General features: G+C 30.4%; 2 protein-coding genes and 1 long non-coding RNA gene across 10 annotated transcripts in view; 2 read left to right on the top strand and 1 right to left on the bottom strand.

The window, feature by feature from the left end:
• Positions 1-13,807, top strand: part of snu (ABC-type transporter snustorr) — a 51,616-nt gene extending 37,809 nt beyond the window's left edge. For all 8 annotated transcript variants that reach the window (XM_089081067.1, XM_011646421.2, XM_011646424.3 and 5 more), the window contains 12 exons: positions 1,909-2,223; positions 2,726-2,833; positions 6,183-6,276; positions 6,966-7,133; positions 7,716-7,850; positions 8,219-8,370; positions 8,588-8,795; positions 9,003-9,180; positions 9,587-9,773; positions 10,008-10,273; positions 10,654-10,740; positions 11,361-13,807. In XM_089081067.1, the coding sequence (XP_088937193.1) occupies positions 1,909-2,223; positions 2,726-2,833; positions 6,183-6,276; positions 6,966-7,133; positions 7,716-7,850; positions 8,219-8,370; positions 8,588-8,795; positions 9,003-9,180; positions 9,587-9,773; positions 10,008-10,273; positions 10,654-10,740; positions 11,361-11,575 (2,113 nt within the window). In that variant the 3' untranslated portion in view covers positions 11,576-13,807. The remainder of the gene's footprint in view (positions 1-1,908; positions 2,224-2,725; positions 2,834-6,182; positions 6,277-6,965; positions 7,134-7,715; positions 7,851-8,218; positions 8,371-8,587; positions 8,796-9,002; positions 9,181-9,586; positions 9,774-10,007; positions 10,274-10,653; positions 10,741-11,360) is intronic.
• LOC148938002 (uncharacterized) lies at positions 13,753-15,125 on the bottom strand. Its single transcript, XR_016140220.1, has 2 exons — positions 14,304-15,125; positions 13,753-14,045 (listed from the first exon to the last, which is right to left on the bottom strand). It is a non-coding gene; the product is annotated as an uncharacterized LOC148938002 (long non-coding RNA).
• Positions 15,126-17,379: 2,254 nt separating this feature from the next.
• LOC148937996 (aminopeptidase N-like) overlaps positions 17,380-18,421 on the top strand; it is a 76,237-nt gene continuing 75,195 nt past the window's right edge. The window contains exon 1 of the mRNA XM_089081053.1: positions 17,380-17,936. The gene's annotated coding sequence lies outside the window, so the exon portion shown is untranslated. The remainder of the gene's footprint in view (positions 17,937-18,421) is intronic.

The following is an 18,421-nucleotide window of genomic DNA, read 5'->3' as shown; positions in this document are numbered from 1 at the left end:
TTTGATTCTATTCTCCAACTTGAAAATATCTTTATTTGCAAATAATATATAAAAAACATTTATTATTTGCAACAAGAAGAAAATATCTAATTTAAATTTTTATAAAAAATATATCATCTAGTTTTTATAAAAAAGAGTTTCACATTTAAATGTCAACTAAATAAAATTACTGATTTAAAATTCTTACATGATAAATAGAGAGGAAAAGATAAAATAGAGAGAGATAGAGAAATAGAAATTATTCAAATTTCTATAATAATAATAATTCTATAATAATTCTATAATTTGAATAATTTCTATTTCTCTATCTCTCTCTATTTTATCTTTTCCTCTCTATTTATCATGTAAGAATTTTAAATCAGTAATTTTATTTAGTTGACATTTAAATGTGAAACTCTTTTTTATAAAAACTAGATGATATATTTTTTATAAAAATTTAAATTAGATATTTTCTTCTTGTTGCAAATAATAAATGTTTTTTTATATATTATTTGTAAATAAAGATATTCTGCATTTACAATGCAAAAATGGAATTTATAAAAGATTACGTAACGCGAGTACTTTTCTTATATAAAGAATATTTTTCTTATACATTCTTACATTTCGATTTTATTAATTTTTTTTCTTATTTTGAATATAATTTATGATAAAAAGTGACACGAATATTATCACTTAATAATATTTATGTAAGACTTTAGTCTAATTTATACGATAATTGATATTTAATAACCACTTTAAATCGATTATTAATTGCATATTTCCATCTAATATGTTAATATCAAAAGAGCTGTGTTGTTTTGATTATTTCAGAAACTCACTCCTTCTCATAATAAAATTATATTATATATTTTGATTAATTATTACATTCAAATCCAATCTATATTTATTAAAATTTCCAAATGATGAAAACTGCTAAAATATGCTATCGATATTTGCATTGAAAATAATTTTTTATTTTTTTAGGGAATTTTATTCTATTTTATTTATTATACTAATAATATAATAAATAGAAACGCAAATATCTGTTTTATTTTTGCTTAAGTAATTAAACTTGTGAACAAAAGATCTTATACTTAAAAAAGAATTTTGTTGAAAATAGAAAAACGATGCCATAGAAATGTATTGTACATAAGAGAGACATAATGAATAATCGATAGTAATTTTATTATGATTCACTTTGATGAATCACGAAGGCAACGTCCCTGTCCCATGTTTCCGATCTTTATTTGCTTACGGATTACGTCACGCATATGTTCACATTCGGCCTTCAACCCCATTGTAATTCAAATTCGATTTTCTTGTGCTTGTCTCAAGAAATTCTTGACAAGAGACGCATGACAAGAGACATGCTTCAAGACTGGACAAGCCACGTCGTTTTGTTTTGTTTGACAAAAGAGCCTCCAGTGAGTGCTTATCAGTTGTGCAAATAATCGTCTAACTTCCGGTGAAATGCTGATATTATTATGAATAATCCCTGAGAATTTTGTATTTACCTTCAAATGAAATCTTTCAAGTACACAAGTACTACGCTTTCGTTAACATTCTAATGAAAATTATAAATGTAAATTACGCTTATAAAGCGATTGATTTGTTTATTCATATCCAAGAGACAGCCTTGAAGACTAAAGCTTGTGATACAAATCAATGTTTTTTAATAGTCACTCAACTTGTTTTCTTTAGAGAAACTAAGCAGATTCTTTTAAGCAAAATATCTCTAAAAATATTTCTATTAATTTATTATTATTCATCGACGTTCGTTAAAGTTGAATTAATGCACACTGTCCTTAAAGCGAATTGTTATTAATTCATGTTGTCCGTGTTTAATTTTGCTCGATTTGAATCCGCTTAATAATGGAGATAATAATGGAGATTGGTTAATTGCGATATAAATTATGACAAATTGTTTAGATACGGGCTACTGGGTGCCAGCGGATGCGGCAAGACCACTCTGTTATCTTGCATTGTCGGCCGCAGGAGATTAAATTCAGGCGAGATCTGGGTGCTGGGCGGCAAGCCTGGGACGAAGGGTTCCGGAGTGCCTGGGAAAAGGGTCGGTTATATGCCGCAAGAAATCGCCCTCTACGGCGAGTTCACCATCCGCGAGACCATGATGTACTTCGGCTGGATATTTGGAATGTGCACGGCTGAGATCGTCGAGAGGCTGCGCTTCTTGCTGCAATTTCTCGATCTGCCTTCTCAGAATCGTTTGGTGAAGAATCTCAGGTATGGATTTCACACCCGTGACCGGGCGTGCGGAACGAGTCCCGGTTAATCCCCGATTGTCACGTGCAAAAACAGTAACGAGATCTCGAATCGGTTTCGTAAAAAGATTTGTCAGCCATTGCGAGTTGTTTGTATTCCTCAAAAAAAGAACTTTGTATATTCTATTCAGAGAAAGAACTTCATATTCTATTTTATGGTTGTCGATTTGCATTCTGGGACTTAGTTACGCGATTCCAGTTTTCAAAACGACGTTTGAAAAAGTGTATTTACATATTTATATCTATTAACTTTACAGGTTTGACAAGTTTACAAACCGTAGAGTATTATAAAAATATAATTTTATTTTGCCTTAAGAAACATGAAATGATAAAATTCCTATTATATATTAATAAATAAATAAATATATATATATATAATATATTAATATATTAATAATTAAATAATTAAATATATAATTAATATATTATAATTAATAAACTAATATCGAGTGATTTTTTATTAGTGGCGGTCAACAAAGACGAGTCTCTTTCGCCGTTGCTCTCATGCACGACCCGGAATTGTTGATTCTGGACGAACCAACCGTAGGTGTGGATCCGCTCCTAAGACAAAGGTAATTTTTTTTCTCATACGTTTCAGATAAACTCTAGTCACGAGAGATAACTAAGTTCATATAGCTGCTATTACACCGTGAGTCTGTAGTGTTAATAGCTCAGAAATACAATAGCTAACTTTTATATGTACAAGATCATCCTTGCACTTCTCGAATAATTAAATATGATAAACCGTGACCCATGACTAACTGAATCTTCTATTCACTTTTCTAGCTATTAAATACACGTGCCACTAACAGTATAAATAGTCACAATAGACAGTCATAATAACATGCGTAAAATAATTCAATATAGCCGGAAGCTATTAAAATTGCTCAGAAATGTTTCGATAAGTATAAATTGTTAGTGTGTTTCAGAGTTACAATAAGTCTGATGAATGAACAATGTGCCTATTATAATGATAAATTAAAACTATTTTCTAAATACTGTCCTACGAATTAATGATATTATATCATATATCATATTTTTTCAATGAATTTTTTTTAACCATTATTTAAAAATTACTGTAAAATATTTATTTTAAATATGGAGATTCTCTTAAAAATTTTCTGAATTTCTTTTATTATTCCATAATTATTTTCAATTTGAACAAAAACAAAATAAAGAAGGAAAGAGCGAGGATGACAAGAATCCTTGTTCGCACTTTCGCTGTAAATCTAAATATCAAGTTTAAGTCGCGCATATCAGCGACTCGTGACTAATGCACTGAATCCGTAAGTCACGCTTTAAGTTTGACTTTAAGTGAAAGTATTGCCTGAACGAGTCTGGAAAGCGAAGACATAAAGTAAAAAAAATTAAACTTGTCAAAGCGCGTCTTTAATATTTTCTCACATGATCTTTTTCTACTTTTATCTCCATCAAGTTATCCGAGAATTGTATAAAAAACAAAATTTAACAGAATTTAACAGAAATTAATAGAAAATTGTAGAAATAGACATGATGAAATAGGTCACATAATACGAATTTAATAATATTTCTCATATTGACAAATTCAAAATTTCGCTAATGCTTCAATTTTAGGTAGGGAAAAAAATTTCTCAAAGTATTGAAATTTCAATTTTTAGACATTAAACTTTGATTTTGAAATAGTATTGATCTGTGTGTTGAGTCTTCCTATAATAGCTATAACGGTCATGGTCGGTATAATTACCGTTTCTTGACATTTCTTGAAATTACGATGAATTTATCATATGGTTTTAAATACACGTACATTTACATAAAAATGAGGAGCCTCGAGCAATAACATGTAGCAAACCGTAGCTATACAAGACTTTTAACTTATAAATATTTAAATAATGTCAGGCGTAGGTAAAGCGCAAGCGTAACAAACAAAATATAGCCTAAAAAATAAACAAGCGATAAAAACTATTTTCAAGAAGAAATATAAATTGCTAAGTGTACCAAAACTTTATTCGTATTTAATTTGCAAAGATACGATAAATTATTGTAATAGAAACAAGATTTGTTTATGCGGGAGAAAAATTATCGCTTTCATTCGCGAACAAATGAAATGGATAATTAACCGAAATGCTTTCCACAATAACATCCTGCTTTTACAACAGGAAAGCAATTACTGTAATTACCACGTTGTTGTCATCTTTTACGTTTCGCTTCCGCTAATGCGATGTTGCCTCTGGCAAACAGAACAGAAATTTCCCAAGTATTCCTGCGCGTGACCATATTTATATATGAAATAGAATAAAACAGAAATAAAACTCGTGTAAACATTTTAAAGTGGGACCGCCGTGCGTCGATTAAGTATTTGTAAGTGTAATTTTATTGGTACATAACACAAATTGCCTTCCTTTCCGTAGATTTTATTCGAAACAAATAAATTTCACTTGTGGAAGAGATAAAAAAATAACATCACTTGAACGCCATTAAAGCAAAAGCTTTAAGCGCTTTACCTTATTATCTGAGAAAGTTTACAGCTTTATTACGACCGTTTGCTCGTCTCGGCTCAGTTTTCTCACTTCTCGGTCGCGCACAATTGTCTCGTGAAACGTTCATGGACCCGATCACTTTCCACGAGGATATTGCTAGGAAAGTCATGACTCACTTTCAATTTGATCGTATTTCGGGATATTCCGCTTCAAAATCATATCGCAATTTTTGTTCATCGATCGTCAATTATCACGCCTCGATGGATTGATGATCGAGATAACGAATTTCTTCTGATTACTCGTTAGCTTATATTAACTACATTAGTCTAACTGACTTTTTTACGATTCATTAATTTACTTATTAATTTACGGTTTTTGAAATTATCTTTAGATAAATGCTAATTTTGATATACTAATATGTGTAACAACATTATTAGACTCTAGATAAACTCTTTAGGTAAATGAAGTCGTTTTTTCAATTATCATTGTTAAAAATCTGTAGCTATAAGTTTTTCTTCAATTATATAGTAGCTTCAATTAATAGTAGCTCTTTGATAAACATTTATGTTTCTGAAAGAAGAAAATTATTTTTTTAAGATGTCGCGATGATATCTAATAATATACGTAGTAATTCAAGCATCTTGTCTACATCGAGCATGGCTACTTTCAACTTTTACTCTGTTACGGTCTAGTTTTATAAATTGACGACTGATCTCAAATATTGTGCATCTAACATAGCGGTTAGCTCGAAAAATTAGCCCGTTCGCGAAATGTGAATCCTCGCTTTCCAACACGTTCCCATCTTGCAAGTGCGCATCTTTACGTTTCGCATGATAATACATCCTTCGCTCATTGAATATGGAAACGTCAGTCATATCGTTTTTAGTCCGATGTTATAAGGTTCAAGGTGTCAGAAACGCCAAGAAGTCGCATAAGAATCTCAGCGCGAAGTACCGCATTAATAATACATACACATATTACATGTGCGCATATACGCACATGTAATATGTACACACATGCCATTGCGAATGACGACTGTATGAATGTCTCAATATTAGAGTATAGAATAGAATAATCAATAACGGCTGATAGAAATTTGTCGTGGCCAAAAGAATTAGTTACTGGTGACTCTGTAAAAAGACTTGCGTATTTTTTGCATATTTTATTATATTACAACTTTTATTATATTACATATTATATTACAATATTTCTCATTTAATCTACATCTCTCTTTGTCTCTCTCTCTCTCTCTCTCTCTCTCTCTCTCTCTCTCTCTCTCTCTCTCTCTCTCTCTCTCTCTCTCTCTCTTTCTTTCTTTTTCGTAATAAAAAATTTATGTAATTATTCATACATTTGTTGTCCTTATTATATATTTAAAAAGGGATGTATTTTTTGCAAAGCTGGTTTATTTGATTGTTGACACGCATACGTAATTAAAATATTCTCTTTTTTTTTCATTTTCTAGTATATGGAATCATCTGGTTCAAATTACCAAAGATGGTAACAAGACAGTCATTATTACGACTCACTACATCGAAGAAGCCCGACAAGCGCACACGGTAATACCATTGCTTAATTAGACGATTTTATAATATTAAACTCGCTTGACTTTAATCTTGAGATTACTTAACTACTTTTTTTTGCTAAAACATTGAAAATAGGAATGATAATTATTAACAATGAATTATGACTAAAATTAGTTATATTAGTGAAAGTATCCAAATTTATATATTCGAAAGGACAAGTACAATAAATCAATATGAAAAGGAAAATCCTCGGTATCAATCGCATTAATAATAAATCCCGTGGTTGATATTTGTTGACCGATTGCATATTATTATCATGCCATTAGCTAATTATTCCACTTGCATATTACGCCAGACGCAAATTATAGTGGAAGGAAACCTATCTCGATTTTTTGCCGGCAATCGTATCTCAATAAATAATATCAGAATGCGTCGCGTTTTCATCATCGATCTTATTAAAGAAGATTTATTTATTATTTCCTTCCGGTAAAAACTCTTCATTAAATCGAGATTCTAAAAAACCTGTGACATTAATTCGAGTATTAAAATCAGACAAATTTGGAAAGATATTTAAGCATTTCTTGCAATATAGATTTATAATGTTATAATATGTTTCGAATATTAAATTACAAATTTGTGATTTTCATAGGCCGATTTATTTATATACCCAAACAACGGAAATAACAAAAGCAATAATAGGCAAAAAATGATTTTATTAACAGATCGGTTTGATGAGAAGCGGCCGATTATTGGCCGAAGAGGCACCCAGAACCCTCTTGCAAATGTACAACTGCGCCTCCCTCGAAGAGGTCTTCCTGAAGCTGTCCAGAAAACAAGGACAGTATGCTCAATCTACGACAGAATTGAATATTTCGAACAACATCAGCTTGGTGAGCAAAAAAAACTATTTTTCCGATGTTGACATTTACTCATGCATTATTTCGCAATTTAAACTCAATGAGTTCAACATGTTGCACAATGTAAGAAGCAATTCAATTTGAATGCACAAGCAATTCGATTGTCGTCTGCAATGTATACAATATTCGTATTTATTTAAACATTTCGCAATCATTGATGTTATTAGTTCACTCTTTCAAGTTTAATATAATTAATTATTTCAATTTACTAGCTTAATATCTGTTTCTTATTTTTTTTACATTTACTTTACTATTTTATTATGCTAGTTTACATAATCAGTAATCAGTAATAATATATAATATACAACACTCGTATGAAATACACTACTTGTATTATTTTATCGAATATTTTTTGCTTCTCTCTCGTCTAATTAACTTCATGTGATCAACATGTGTTCAAGATGTGCCCGCATGGATACATAATAATGTATCCGTATGAAAAAAAAAAAAAACTGTTTACTCCGTAGCTAATCTTGTATTATCTTATTTGCATCAATTAAATATCACCAACACATTTTATTGCCACCGGCCACGCTTCTTTTTCTTTGCGCACAGGCTTCTTTAAACTGGGGGAAAAAAGACGAGCCGGTATACGTGACGGAAGAATCCGGCGTTGTCGGCCTCAACTTCCACCAAAGCAAAGAGGTGCTGATCTACGACTCTACCAACGGAATAGCGAATCATTATGATGTAAGAGATTACTCGAATGTTCATCTCACTGCAGATTAATTTCACTTATAGTCGGCAATGCAAACAGTCTGCTTCTCTTTTCGTTTTATCTCAAGCATGCGTGTATTTATGTCGTTGAAGTCTTTCAAATATATCTCAATATCTATATAATATGCACATTAAATATACATATTAAATTTAAATGTATAAATAAATTATTTTTCTTTTTTATTATGTTCGATGTTAGCTATATTAATGGTTTTGAATAGAGATATATGCAGCAGAGCATCTGAAATTCGCTTCTTGATTAAGAATTAAGAAAATTATGCAATTTTAACTAATTATATGTTACATTTGATTAAAGCGATGGTTTTTTTTTTGTAAAATAGATAAATGGCAAACCACTGCCGAGTGCGAAAACCGAATCGGTTCTGGAATGCGACGATTGCGGCGACTTCACGGACTGCTATAAGGTCACCAGTTGGGGCAAAGTCAAAGCGCTTCTGCAAAAAAACTTCTTGCGCATGTGGAGAAACATCGGGTATGTTTTTAACAGAACGGCCATTTGCACAATAACGAATTAAAATTGATGATTTCGCCTTACAGCATTCCTATTCAAAAATATGTCATACACAAATTAAGAATGAAATAATTATGAATAAATTGAAATTTCATCAAGTTGCTAAAAAGTTTTTCGAATTTACTGTTTAAAAAGATTAGACGTTAATATGTTGTATAATCGTTTTATCTTCCTTCAGCGTGATGCTGTTCATCTTTGCCTTGCCGGTGATGCAAGTAATCCTCTTCTGTCTGGCTATCGGAAGAGATCCCACGGGACTAAAACTGGCCATAGTGAATCACGAGATGTTTTACGAGAACATGACGTGCCCCGTTTCGACGGACTGCCATTTCACGTTTCTCAGTTGTCGATATCTCAACTTCCTGGATAATGAAACAATGATAAAGGTCTTAATTATTATTAAAACTAATTTTATTATATAAAACTTTATAATAAAGATCCTTAATATGATATAACGCAACACAACGCAATGCAATACATTGTAGATGTGAACGAGATGATCAATACAAATTCTAACTGATTGACTCAAGAAATCAGTTTGCAGCAATAAATAATTTTCATACCATTTCATTCTGCTTTATTTTTTGTTGTAGATATATTATCCAGATCCGGAATCGGCGATGGAAGCCGTTCGCAAAGGAGATGCTTGGGGTACTTTGTACTTTACGGAAAACTTCACGGACGCTCTCGTGGCGAGGATGGCCTTAGGAAGAGATTCCGATGATGAAACTCTCGATCAAAGCGAAATTCGAGTCTGGCTAGATATGTCTAGTAAATATCTATCTTAGCTATACAAGCAATTAATAATTTATACATAACAAAAACATCAAATTAATCATTCTCTTTTATTTTAAATATTGTAATTTATTCTCAAGTTTTTTATCCTCAGCATTTATTATTTCTTAATTATTTCAATAGAATTTATTTATGAGCTGCATATCGATAAACTATCTATTATTTTACTTTGGAGATCCGCATTACTTAATTTGTATTGCGCTTTTTATTTCATTGATGACGCATTAAGTCTGATAGTCGCTTCATTTCTTTTCAGCACGTGTAGTTTCATTAATTTGTTATTCATCGATATGTTATTTGCATCGCTTCCATATAAATGTGCTAATAAATGTGACGTTTTGACTGTTTGTTTTAAATACACGCTTTGTTTTTGCAATTTCAGATCAACAAATAGGCCTGATGCTAGCGAGAAATCTTCAATATTCATATAGAGATTTTGCCAAGGATCTTTTATCAGCCTGCAATCAAAATACAAAACTAGCCGACGTGCCGATTCAATTTAAGAATCCAATTTATGGCACTAACGAACCCAGCTTTACAGATTTCGTGGCACCAGGTGTAATATTGACGTAAGTTTGTTAATATTTAATTCGCTTGTTCTCTTAAGTGTATTCACGAATTAATCAGTATTTAATTAATTACGATTTTTTTATGTAGTTAATTCTCTATCTATTTAGTCAATTCTCGGAAAACAGGTTTTACGTTTTTAATAAGACAGTCATCTCACAAAGATTTCATAGATTTTCTCTTTTGCGTATAAAAAAGGATGTCATTTTTCAAAGCTAGTCTTTTTTGTTTAACAGCATTGTTTTCTTCCTGGCGGTTGCGTTAACATCATCGGCATTGATTATTGAAAGGATGGAAGGCCTTCTGGACCGAAGTTGGGTGGCTGGCGTATCACCCGGTGAAATTCTGTTCTCCCATGTAGTCACGCAATTTGTGGTGATGTGCGGTCAAACAGCTCTGGTGTTGATCTTTATGATCTTGGTGTTCGGCGTTGAATGCAAAGGCGACATTGTCTCGGTAATCATATTGACGATTCTTCAAGGACTCTGCGGCATGTGTTTCGGTAAGACAAAATATAGATTCTCATTCACGATTAAAATAATAGAACAATTCGACAAACATTTATATAGATTTGTTTCGTGATTTTACTTTTATTACGTATTGTTTAATAAACGAAATGAAAAAATTGGAATTCTAAAAATCATGGACTTTGACCTACTCACAAATTTGCTAACTGCAACTATTCCGTTCAAAATTCATTTATTCTTCTCGCAAAATAATTTATAATTTATAAACAAAACAATTTTTTCGTAATAGAGCGTATAAAATAAATACGATAAACGCAAATAAAATGCATATGCATTTTTTTAATTTTTCGGGCAAATTCCGACAATTACAAGACAAAAAGAAAGATGCGTTACAATTTGGATAATCTTCTTGCAGGGTTCGTAATTTCGGCGATTTGCGAACTCGAAAGAAATGCCATCCAGCTGGCTCTAGGCAGTTTTTATCCTACGCTTCTTCTCAGCGGTACGTATGAAATCATAGAATCATTCATCAGAAAGATAAAATATGTGTAATATTCGGGATTTTTTTAAAAAATTATGATTTCTGCATGTTTATAACGCAATAATTATACATTGCGACTATGCGTAAATTTTGCATACGAGTATTGAAATAAATCTTTCTGTTTACCATTTCATTTACCAGTTCGTTTTATCGATAAGAAGAAACTGATAATTTACGCTTGATATCGTCTTTCTAAAATAAATATTGCAGTCGCATATTACAATCTGATGAATTTAGTCAAGTCCGCTAGGCGATCTAAATGTCACGCGTTGAAATCTTTACCGTAGAAGTGAAAGTTAGCCAATACTCATGCATACCGTGACCTAATCGCCTTGCTACATAAATACTCATCAGATTGCTCTTTTCTCGTTTAAAGCATAAATTTCAAATTCTAATATTTAAATATCCGCAAAACAGACTTTTCAGAGATAGGAAAATAAAACTGGAGATTTGCTGCTGATAATGAGCGCGTAAGGTTAAATTGATAAAAAATAAATATACGAGTAAAATGAAGAAGGGAAAATATTGGTTGGAGAATCGGCGATTCTATTTCACGTTTATATAATTATTCCGTTTTGCAGGTGTGATATGGCCGGTGGAAGGCATGCCGACCTTCTTGCGATACATTTCGCAAGGTCTGCCGCTAACGATGGCGACGACCGCTCTGCGTTCCATGCTAACTCGCGGCTGGAGCATCACGGAGCCGAACGTCTACAACGGCTACATCTCCACCATTATCTGGATTATCGTGTTTCTCACGATAAGTTTGTTGGTGCTGAGATTTAAGCGCGGATAAGGATAGCTGCAATTTCCGTCCAGACTGTATACGGTGTACAGTGCCTCACGAACATTCCGCGACGTATAGATTAGAAAGTGTTGAATCTGGGAGGGATTGTTCCTCGGAACGGAGCGAATCGTTCGAGAATCGATTGCGAATATGTTTTCGAATGAAATGAGACGTCGCAAGAGTCGCGTTTTCATCTAGGGACAAAGCGATCCTTCGAAGACGCTTTTCTTCGTCTATCCGTTTCAGTTGCGTTATAACTAGGATTCTGAAAGCTAACGAAACGTTAATTATAGAATTAGCAAACTGATAGATGCAACTGAATGTCGATAACTGAGAAGAACGTAAAGAAAACTTTCGGATTTTTTACTTTAGCGCGTCGTTCCATAAAGGAGTTTCAAGAAGGATTATTTTGTCGCCTAGGATCCGAGAAGAATATCCTCTCTCCGAAAAGTGCCCTTCGTCCAACTGCCATCGTTTGGTCAACGTCCGATGGCCGTGTAAAACATTTCCTGGATCTTAGTCAGCAGATCGACTTCGAGTCCAGATGTGATGTGTCGCCGATTACGATCTCGCAGCACTTTCTATCGTGAATGGACCTCCGATACATGTGATGCTCCTGCGTGCGCTTAATATGCTTATAAAGCTCCCATATTGCGCGTGCAGATGCGTATGTGTGTCTGTGTTATATACGTGTATGTGTGTTGCGTGTTGTGTAATGAGACAGTAAATGTACGAGTAAATGTACGTATGTATGTAATAATGATACGCATGAGACTGCCGCGTTTGCCTGATGCGTCTGTTTATAGGGATTCTATTTTTATTCGGTATCTGCAAAAAGATGCCCGAGGATACCGCCAGGATTCTCCCAATGAATCGATCTTCTCGAGAATCGCGATCGAGGGAAGTAGGATCGACGTTTTCCATTTTTACGTCCACTTTCAGCGACACTTCTGTCGACTCAATTTTAATATAATAAGCATTTATCACGCGTAGTATAACACCCCGAATAACTGAAAAAATATTTCATTAATTTATATAATAATGGTTTGTTAATATAAATATGTAAAAATAAGGTGGTTACTTTAAGTAAAAGTTATGCAGAGAATGTTTCATAAAATTAGGCCACAAAAAGAAAAAAAACTCGTAGAGTAAAAAGTCTTAACATGCGATATTTTAAACGAAAGAATTCTGTCCTACGACTTGTATTTAATTTCTTTTTTATGAGAGATTATTTCACATAAAACAAAGGATGGAAATCAAAAAAGTGAGAATGCGTTTAACTGTATTTGCGGCTAGAAACAGTATTCTATTTCCCTTCGTCGCCTAAAATCGCGCGCCCGGGATATCGCGCGGAATTAGAATTATGCGCTCGCAATTAAATTTCGTTGCGTCCATCCTTGGACCGTATATAATCCTTATTGGCGATCTTAGCTGTCTATGATATGTATGTGTGACATCTCTATGAAGCCATTCGTTGGAGATCTGGCATGGTGGAGGGGACCTGGTAAACATCATCCCGAAATTAAAACGGGATTGCAGCTTTATGTAATAAATTTACGTAAGTTAATAGATAGTAGCTGGTTAATCGTAGCACAATTCTACTTGCCCATGACTTAAGTACGTATTTTATTTAACTCGTAACTCGATTGGAAGCAGAAAAAACAAAAAGCGACAACATCATAAAATGCGCGCTAAAAAATGTAATACTTTTTATTATATTATTATTTGACATATGTTTTGACATACATATAATGATTTATAACAAAAATGCGATACGCCGTATCGAAGATCTTTATTGCCTAATTGATATTAATGAACTTAAAATGATCTGACATTCATGCGTAAACTATGATAAGAATTATGTAATAAAAATTACCTGTCGCATATGTCATTACATTCAATACTGTATAAGTAAAAGTTATATATAATATAAACATTCAAAAAAACGACATTACAAAATTGTGTACATGTATACTGCGATGTACACAAAATTCTTGGCAATGATATTGGACATATTTTATGTATAAGTAAAACACAGAATATTGTGGCCGTAAAGTGCAATCATTACGCGCGGATCTACGTTTACTTTTTTTGTTATTAAAATGAAAAATTATATTAAATATTTATCACCAACAAAAAAAAGATAAAAAACAAAAATGTGCAATGCAAGAAAAACTTGACACAACTTGTAAAAATGTATATTTTATTTTACTTATATATAAAAAAGGGACATGAAACTCACATATACATATATCCTTTTTTTTAAAAAAACTTTATCCCGCTCAACATTATTATAGTGATTCACAGAATCAACTGCTTTTCTTTCATCCTATTATTCCTTTAATAATCTTGTAAATATTATTTAGTGATCATAAACTATTATTTTTATCTCAGATTTAATGCTTCAAAACTATCATCTTGTATTTTTCATCATCAATAAACCAGTCACGATTCTCTTCGATCTTTTTCTTCCAATAATCTAAAAATAAATTAAATTTATACATTATATTTAAATGTACATTATATTTGAATTGAATTATATCAACATGCTGGTACACGTAGAAATATATGTAAATCTGTCAAATTATTGTCTAAATAATTATTGCAATCTTAAATATGAAAATTTTTTTCTTGCAATTTCTTGTTTATATTCTTGTTTAATTTCTTGTTTTATAATAAGAAGCATTCGTTATTGTTCACTAGTCAAATATTCTTTGTTTCAATTTAGAGTAATTACCTGTTAATTCCTCTACTGGATCTCCAGTATTGCCATATTCGTGGCAAAATATTAGCTGGAATATTATTGAAACTACCTTTCGTTGTCCTAAAGGAATGGAACTTTTTCTTCAAGTCTTCATTCATAAATGTTTTCAAAAGTTGCATCTGCTAATTTTGGCGTGTATATAAAATTAACTAATTTAAAAATAAGTGGATATCTCTGCCACAAACGGACCACATTTATCATAATACGAGGTCCAAATGTGGTAATATGACTTAATAATATAATTTAAAATCGGACATATCCATGTATACAACGCAACCGTATATTGATTCTCTAACATCTTCTCTCATTTCTAAATCCAACAACATTATGCTAAAAAAATTAATCTTGTGGATATATATATATGTCAAAAACATCACTTTGTAATGCTGTCCGTTACATAAATCGCATTTTTATATACACACGCGCGCGCGCGTGTGAGGGCACGCACACATAAACACATACACTCATACGAATGATTCATCTTATTTTTGATAGTCAAGTATCTAAGAAAGTATCTAAAGTATCTAAGAAAATCACGGATTTTTAAGAAAAAAATGTAGAAAAATTATCAAAACTTATAAAGTTTGGTAAGCTATGTGATTATGATATTGATTCATTCATAAATACAGACACTATCACTATTTTTTAAATAAAATTATATATTTTATGTTGTGTAATATGATTCTTCTAATTATTCTAGATATAAAAGTGTTAAAGTACAATTATCAAAAAATCAATAATTTATAAGATATTTTATATTTTATTTCGCTATTATTATCATATAAAGTATATATATATATATATATATATATATATATATATATAATATTTTGTAAACTATTTATTTTTGTATAATCGTACCTTAATACTTTTATGTATAATAATGAGACAATCGATTTATGTAAAGAAAACATGCAGTTCAAGAAAAAATAGATATATATTATTAATTACATAATTTTTTTTAAAGCAACTATGTACCTTTTCACATCTATTATTTGTCATATTATTTTGTGCATAAAAATACTAAAATACAATTAAAATACAATTATAAAAAAATTAATAGTTTTAAGATATTTTATATTTTATGTCAGAATCTACCAGAATAAAGTATAATATATCTCGTAAACTGTTGATTTTTTGATAAGTGTATCTTAATATTTTCTAGAATATTTGGAAAAATCATATCAACAAAGATATGATATCTAATCCCACTTTAAAAAATGATCATAGAAAATATCATAGCTTCATTTGCGAATGAATCAATACCATTTGGCAGTCTGTAAATCTTATACACTTTTATCTGATACACTTTTTCCTAAAATCATGGGATTTTCAGATATTTGACTATCAAACATAAAATAAATAAAGGAAAACTATATATTATATTATATCATGTAACACTATTTTAATCATACTTTTATTACATCCAATAATTTATTTAACTTATTTTTGGATTAAACAGACAAGGATGTACGAAAAAAATCAATCTTCCTTGATTATCAAACTTTAGAAAAAAGAACGTTCTAAATGTAAATAAAATATTTCAATATTCTTCAAAAAAGTTAAAACATCTTTTTATTTTAATTTTTAATATTTTAACATGCAAATTTTTAACTTAAATTTCATCTTTATTAAAATATAATGAGTAGAAATGTAATTAGAAATCTTATAAAACATTCACAAATTTTTGTACTTCAATAAACTCTTAGTTTTGAGTATCGTTACGTATCGTTACTCTAAATCGAGTATTGTCTGCAGTTCCGGTCGGAATGAATCCTTTGCATACTATTTTGGTATATCGGACCGCAGTTTATGATAGTTTTGAATTCTGGTCTTAGTTTCCTCGATACTAAACTTATAAATCCTCAAATATTGTAGAATACTGAAATCATCTGTAAGCGTAGTAATCCTAGTGATATTAATTTATCAGATTTTATATTATTATAAACACATAGCTAAAATAATCAGATTTTAAAGGCAATTTTTAAAATTCTTTTCAATTTATATTAATAATATATTTTTTTAAATTACATTCCCAAGGAAAGAACAAAAATTATTTTGCAATCATTTATCAACTTAACTTCTATCTCTTTTTATTAACTTAAAAAACATTATATTCATGCAAATATTATCAAATGTGTTTACATGCGACCAATTAAATTTGGCACTGCAAATTAAAGCGCATCATTTGGATTAAATATTATTTTAAGATTTTAATAAACAATAAAAAAAGTGTAATAAAAATTTGAAAGTTAAAAATATTTTTTCAATTTCATTCAAAATTAATTAAAAATTATTATTGCATAAATCAATGAGATATCTAAACAAATAGAAAAACAAAATTAATTCAATCAACTTCAGCTATGTCTAAGAATTAATAGAATAATTATATCTTTCCACATGATGCATAATTATGACTTTGACAATATGCAAATCATAGTTTATTGCCATATTAATTTCTTTGTGTTATTTCAAAGTTAAATATATCTTGAAATTTTTCCATGGAAACATTCTAATTAAATATTAAATTCAGTATATTATGTATATTATAAATAAACATGTTTTATCGATCTTAATATTAAATTTAATTTCTCAATTGCTGATTGAAACCAATTGAAAACCAATTGAAAATCAATTTAGCTGTAATTAAATAAACATAATTAAATATTACTAAATAACAATTTAACTTGCTATCTATGTATTACAGAACTTTAATACTGAGCAATTTAATACTGGAAATTACTTATTTTGAATATGAAAAGCATTGAACAAAAGTATTTTTAATAATCAAAATAAATAATTAAAAGTCACTTTTCATATTTTTATAAGAATAATAAAAATTAATGCCGTTATAAATTTTTAAGAATAATAATTCGGCTGTTGTTTTTACCAGTTCGTGCGCACAAATCGTTGTTTTCCTTTATCCAATGTTTAATCTCTGTTACGGCATTTATCCTAGGCGATCTCGTTTAAATGAGTGTTCGCATAAATTTTCTGCTCGTTTGTTAGGTTCCGATAGGTGTCACTATAATCACTGCGCACTCGTCATGGCGACAGCGAGCACGCAACTTACGCCTTCTAATCGCAGAAGCGTCAATAGTGTCAATGAGTCAATGTGTCAATGCGGTGCGACATCAACGATAAGCAAGGTCGAAAATACATCGTCAATGAATGACATCACAATAATAACTAGTAGTGAATTCGTTGTGTTGGTATCTTTGATATCTGTTTCATCACGTGACCATTTCATCATTTCAAGAAGTGAAAAAAAACAGGGCGAATATACGAATAATAAAAGTTCTACTTACTGTGCTTATATTGTTTGTAACTCGTCTGTGTTCTGCTACTATATACATTCCTGTCATATTTAATTTCATTAAAGATATCTAATAACATGGCCTGTGCGAATGAATCCACGCGAACGCACATTTTATTGCTGAGTGCCTATACTGATTATATTGTGGTAATATATTAGGAATTTTTTTTTTTTCAAATCAGTTTCAATAAAACCGCGCCATCTGTAATAGATAATGCAGCGAAATCAGGAATTCACTGCGAGAAGTGCTAATGATAAACGTTACCTATTCTCGCAAGAAAATATGTCAAGTAAGCTAGAATGGAAAAACTTAATTGTTAAATTTTTCGTTTTACATTGCATATCAATTTTCATCTTATCTATTTTTTAAATAAAACACAATTTTTTATAAAAATTGTTTATAATTATATCATAAATCTTTATTTTTATAATTATATTCTTCATATATTTATATAGAGTATTTTTTTCTATTTTTATATATAGTATTTTTTCCATTTTTAAAGAACGTAAAAGAATTTATTCTTGTTTCTTCGCGTTGCTGATTGATTTTTTATTTTGCTTATTTAAAAATGTATGATTATGCAAGTAATTTTCTTTACATCATAGGACAATTATTCACATTACAATATATGTATATAGTTTTGATGAATTAGTTAATTATTTTAAATTGATAGAACAGATTTGAATTTTATATTTAATTAATATATATATATATATATATATATATATATATATATAATGAAATATATAATGTCAGAAAATAAATGATATGTGC

This window comes from Pogonomyrmex barbatus, unplaced genomic scaffold (genome assembly GCF_055798465.1).
Source record: "Pogonomyrmex barbatus isolate J1 unplaced genomic scaffold, ASM5579846v1 scaffold1, whole genome shotgun sequence".
Classification (NCBI taxonomy): Eukaryota; Metazoa; Arthropoda; class Insecta; order Hymenoptera; family Formicidae; genus Pogonomyrmex; species Pogonomyrmex barbatus.
This window is presented reverse-complemented; position numbering and strand designations above follow the sequence as displayed.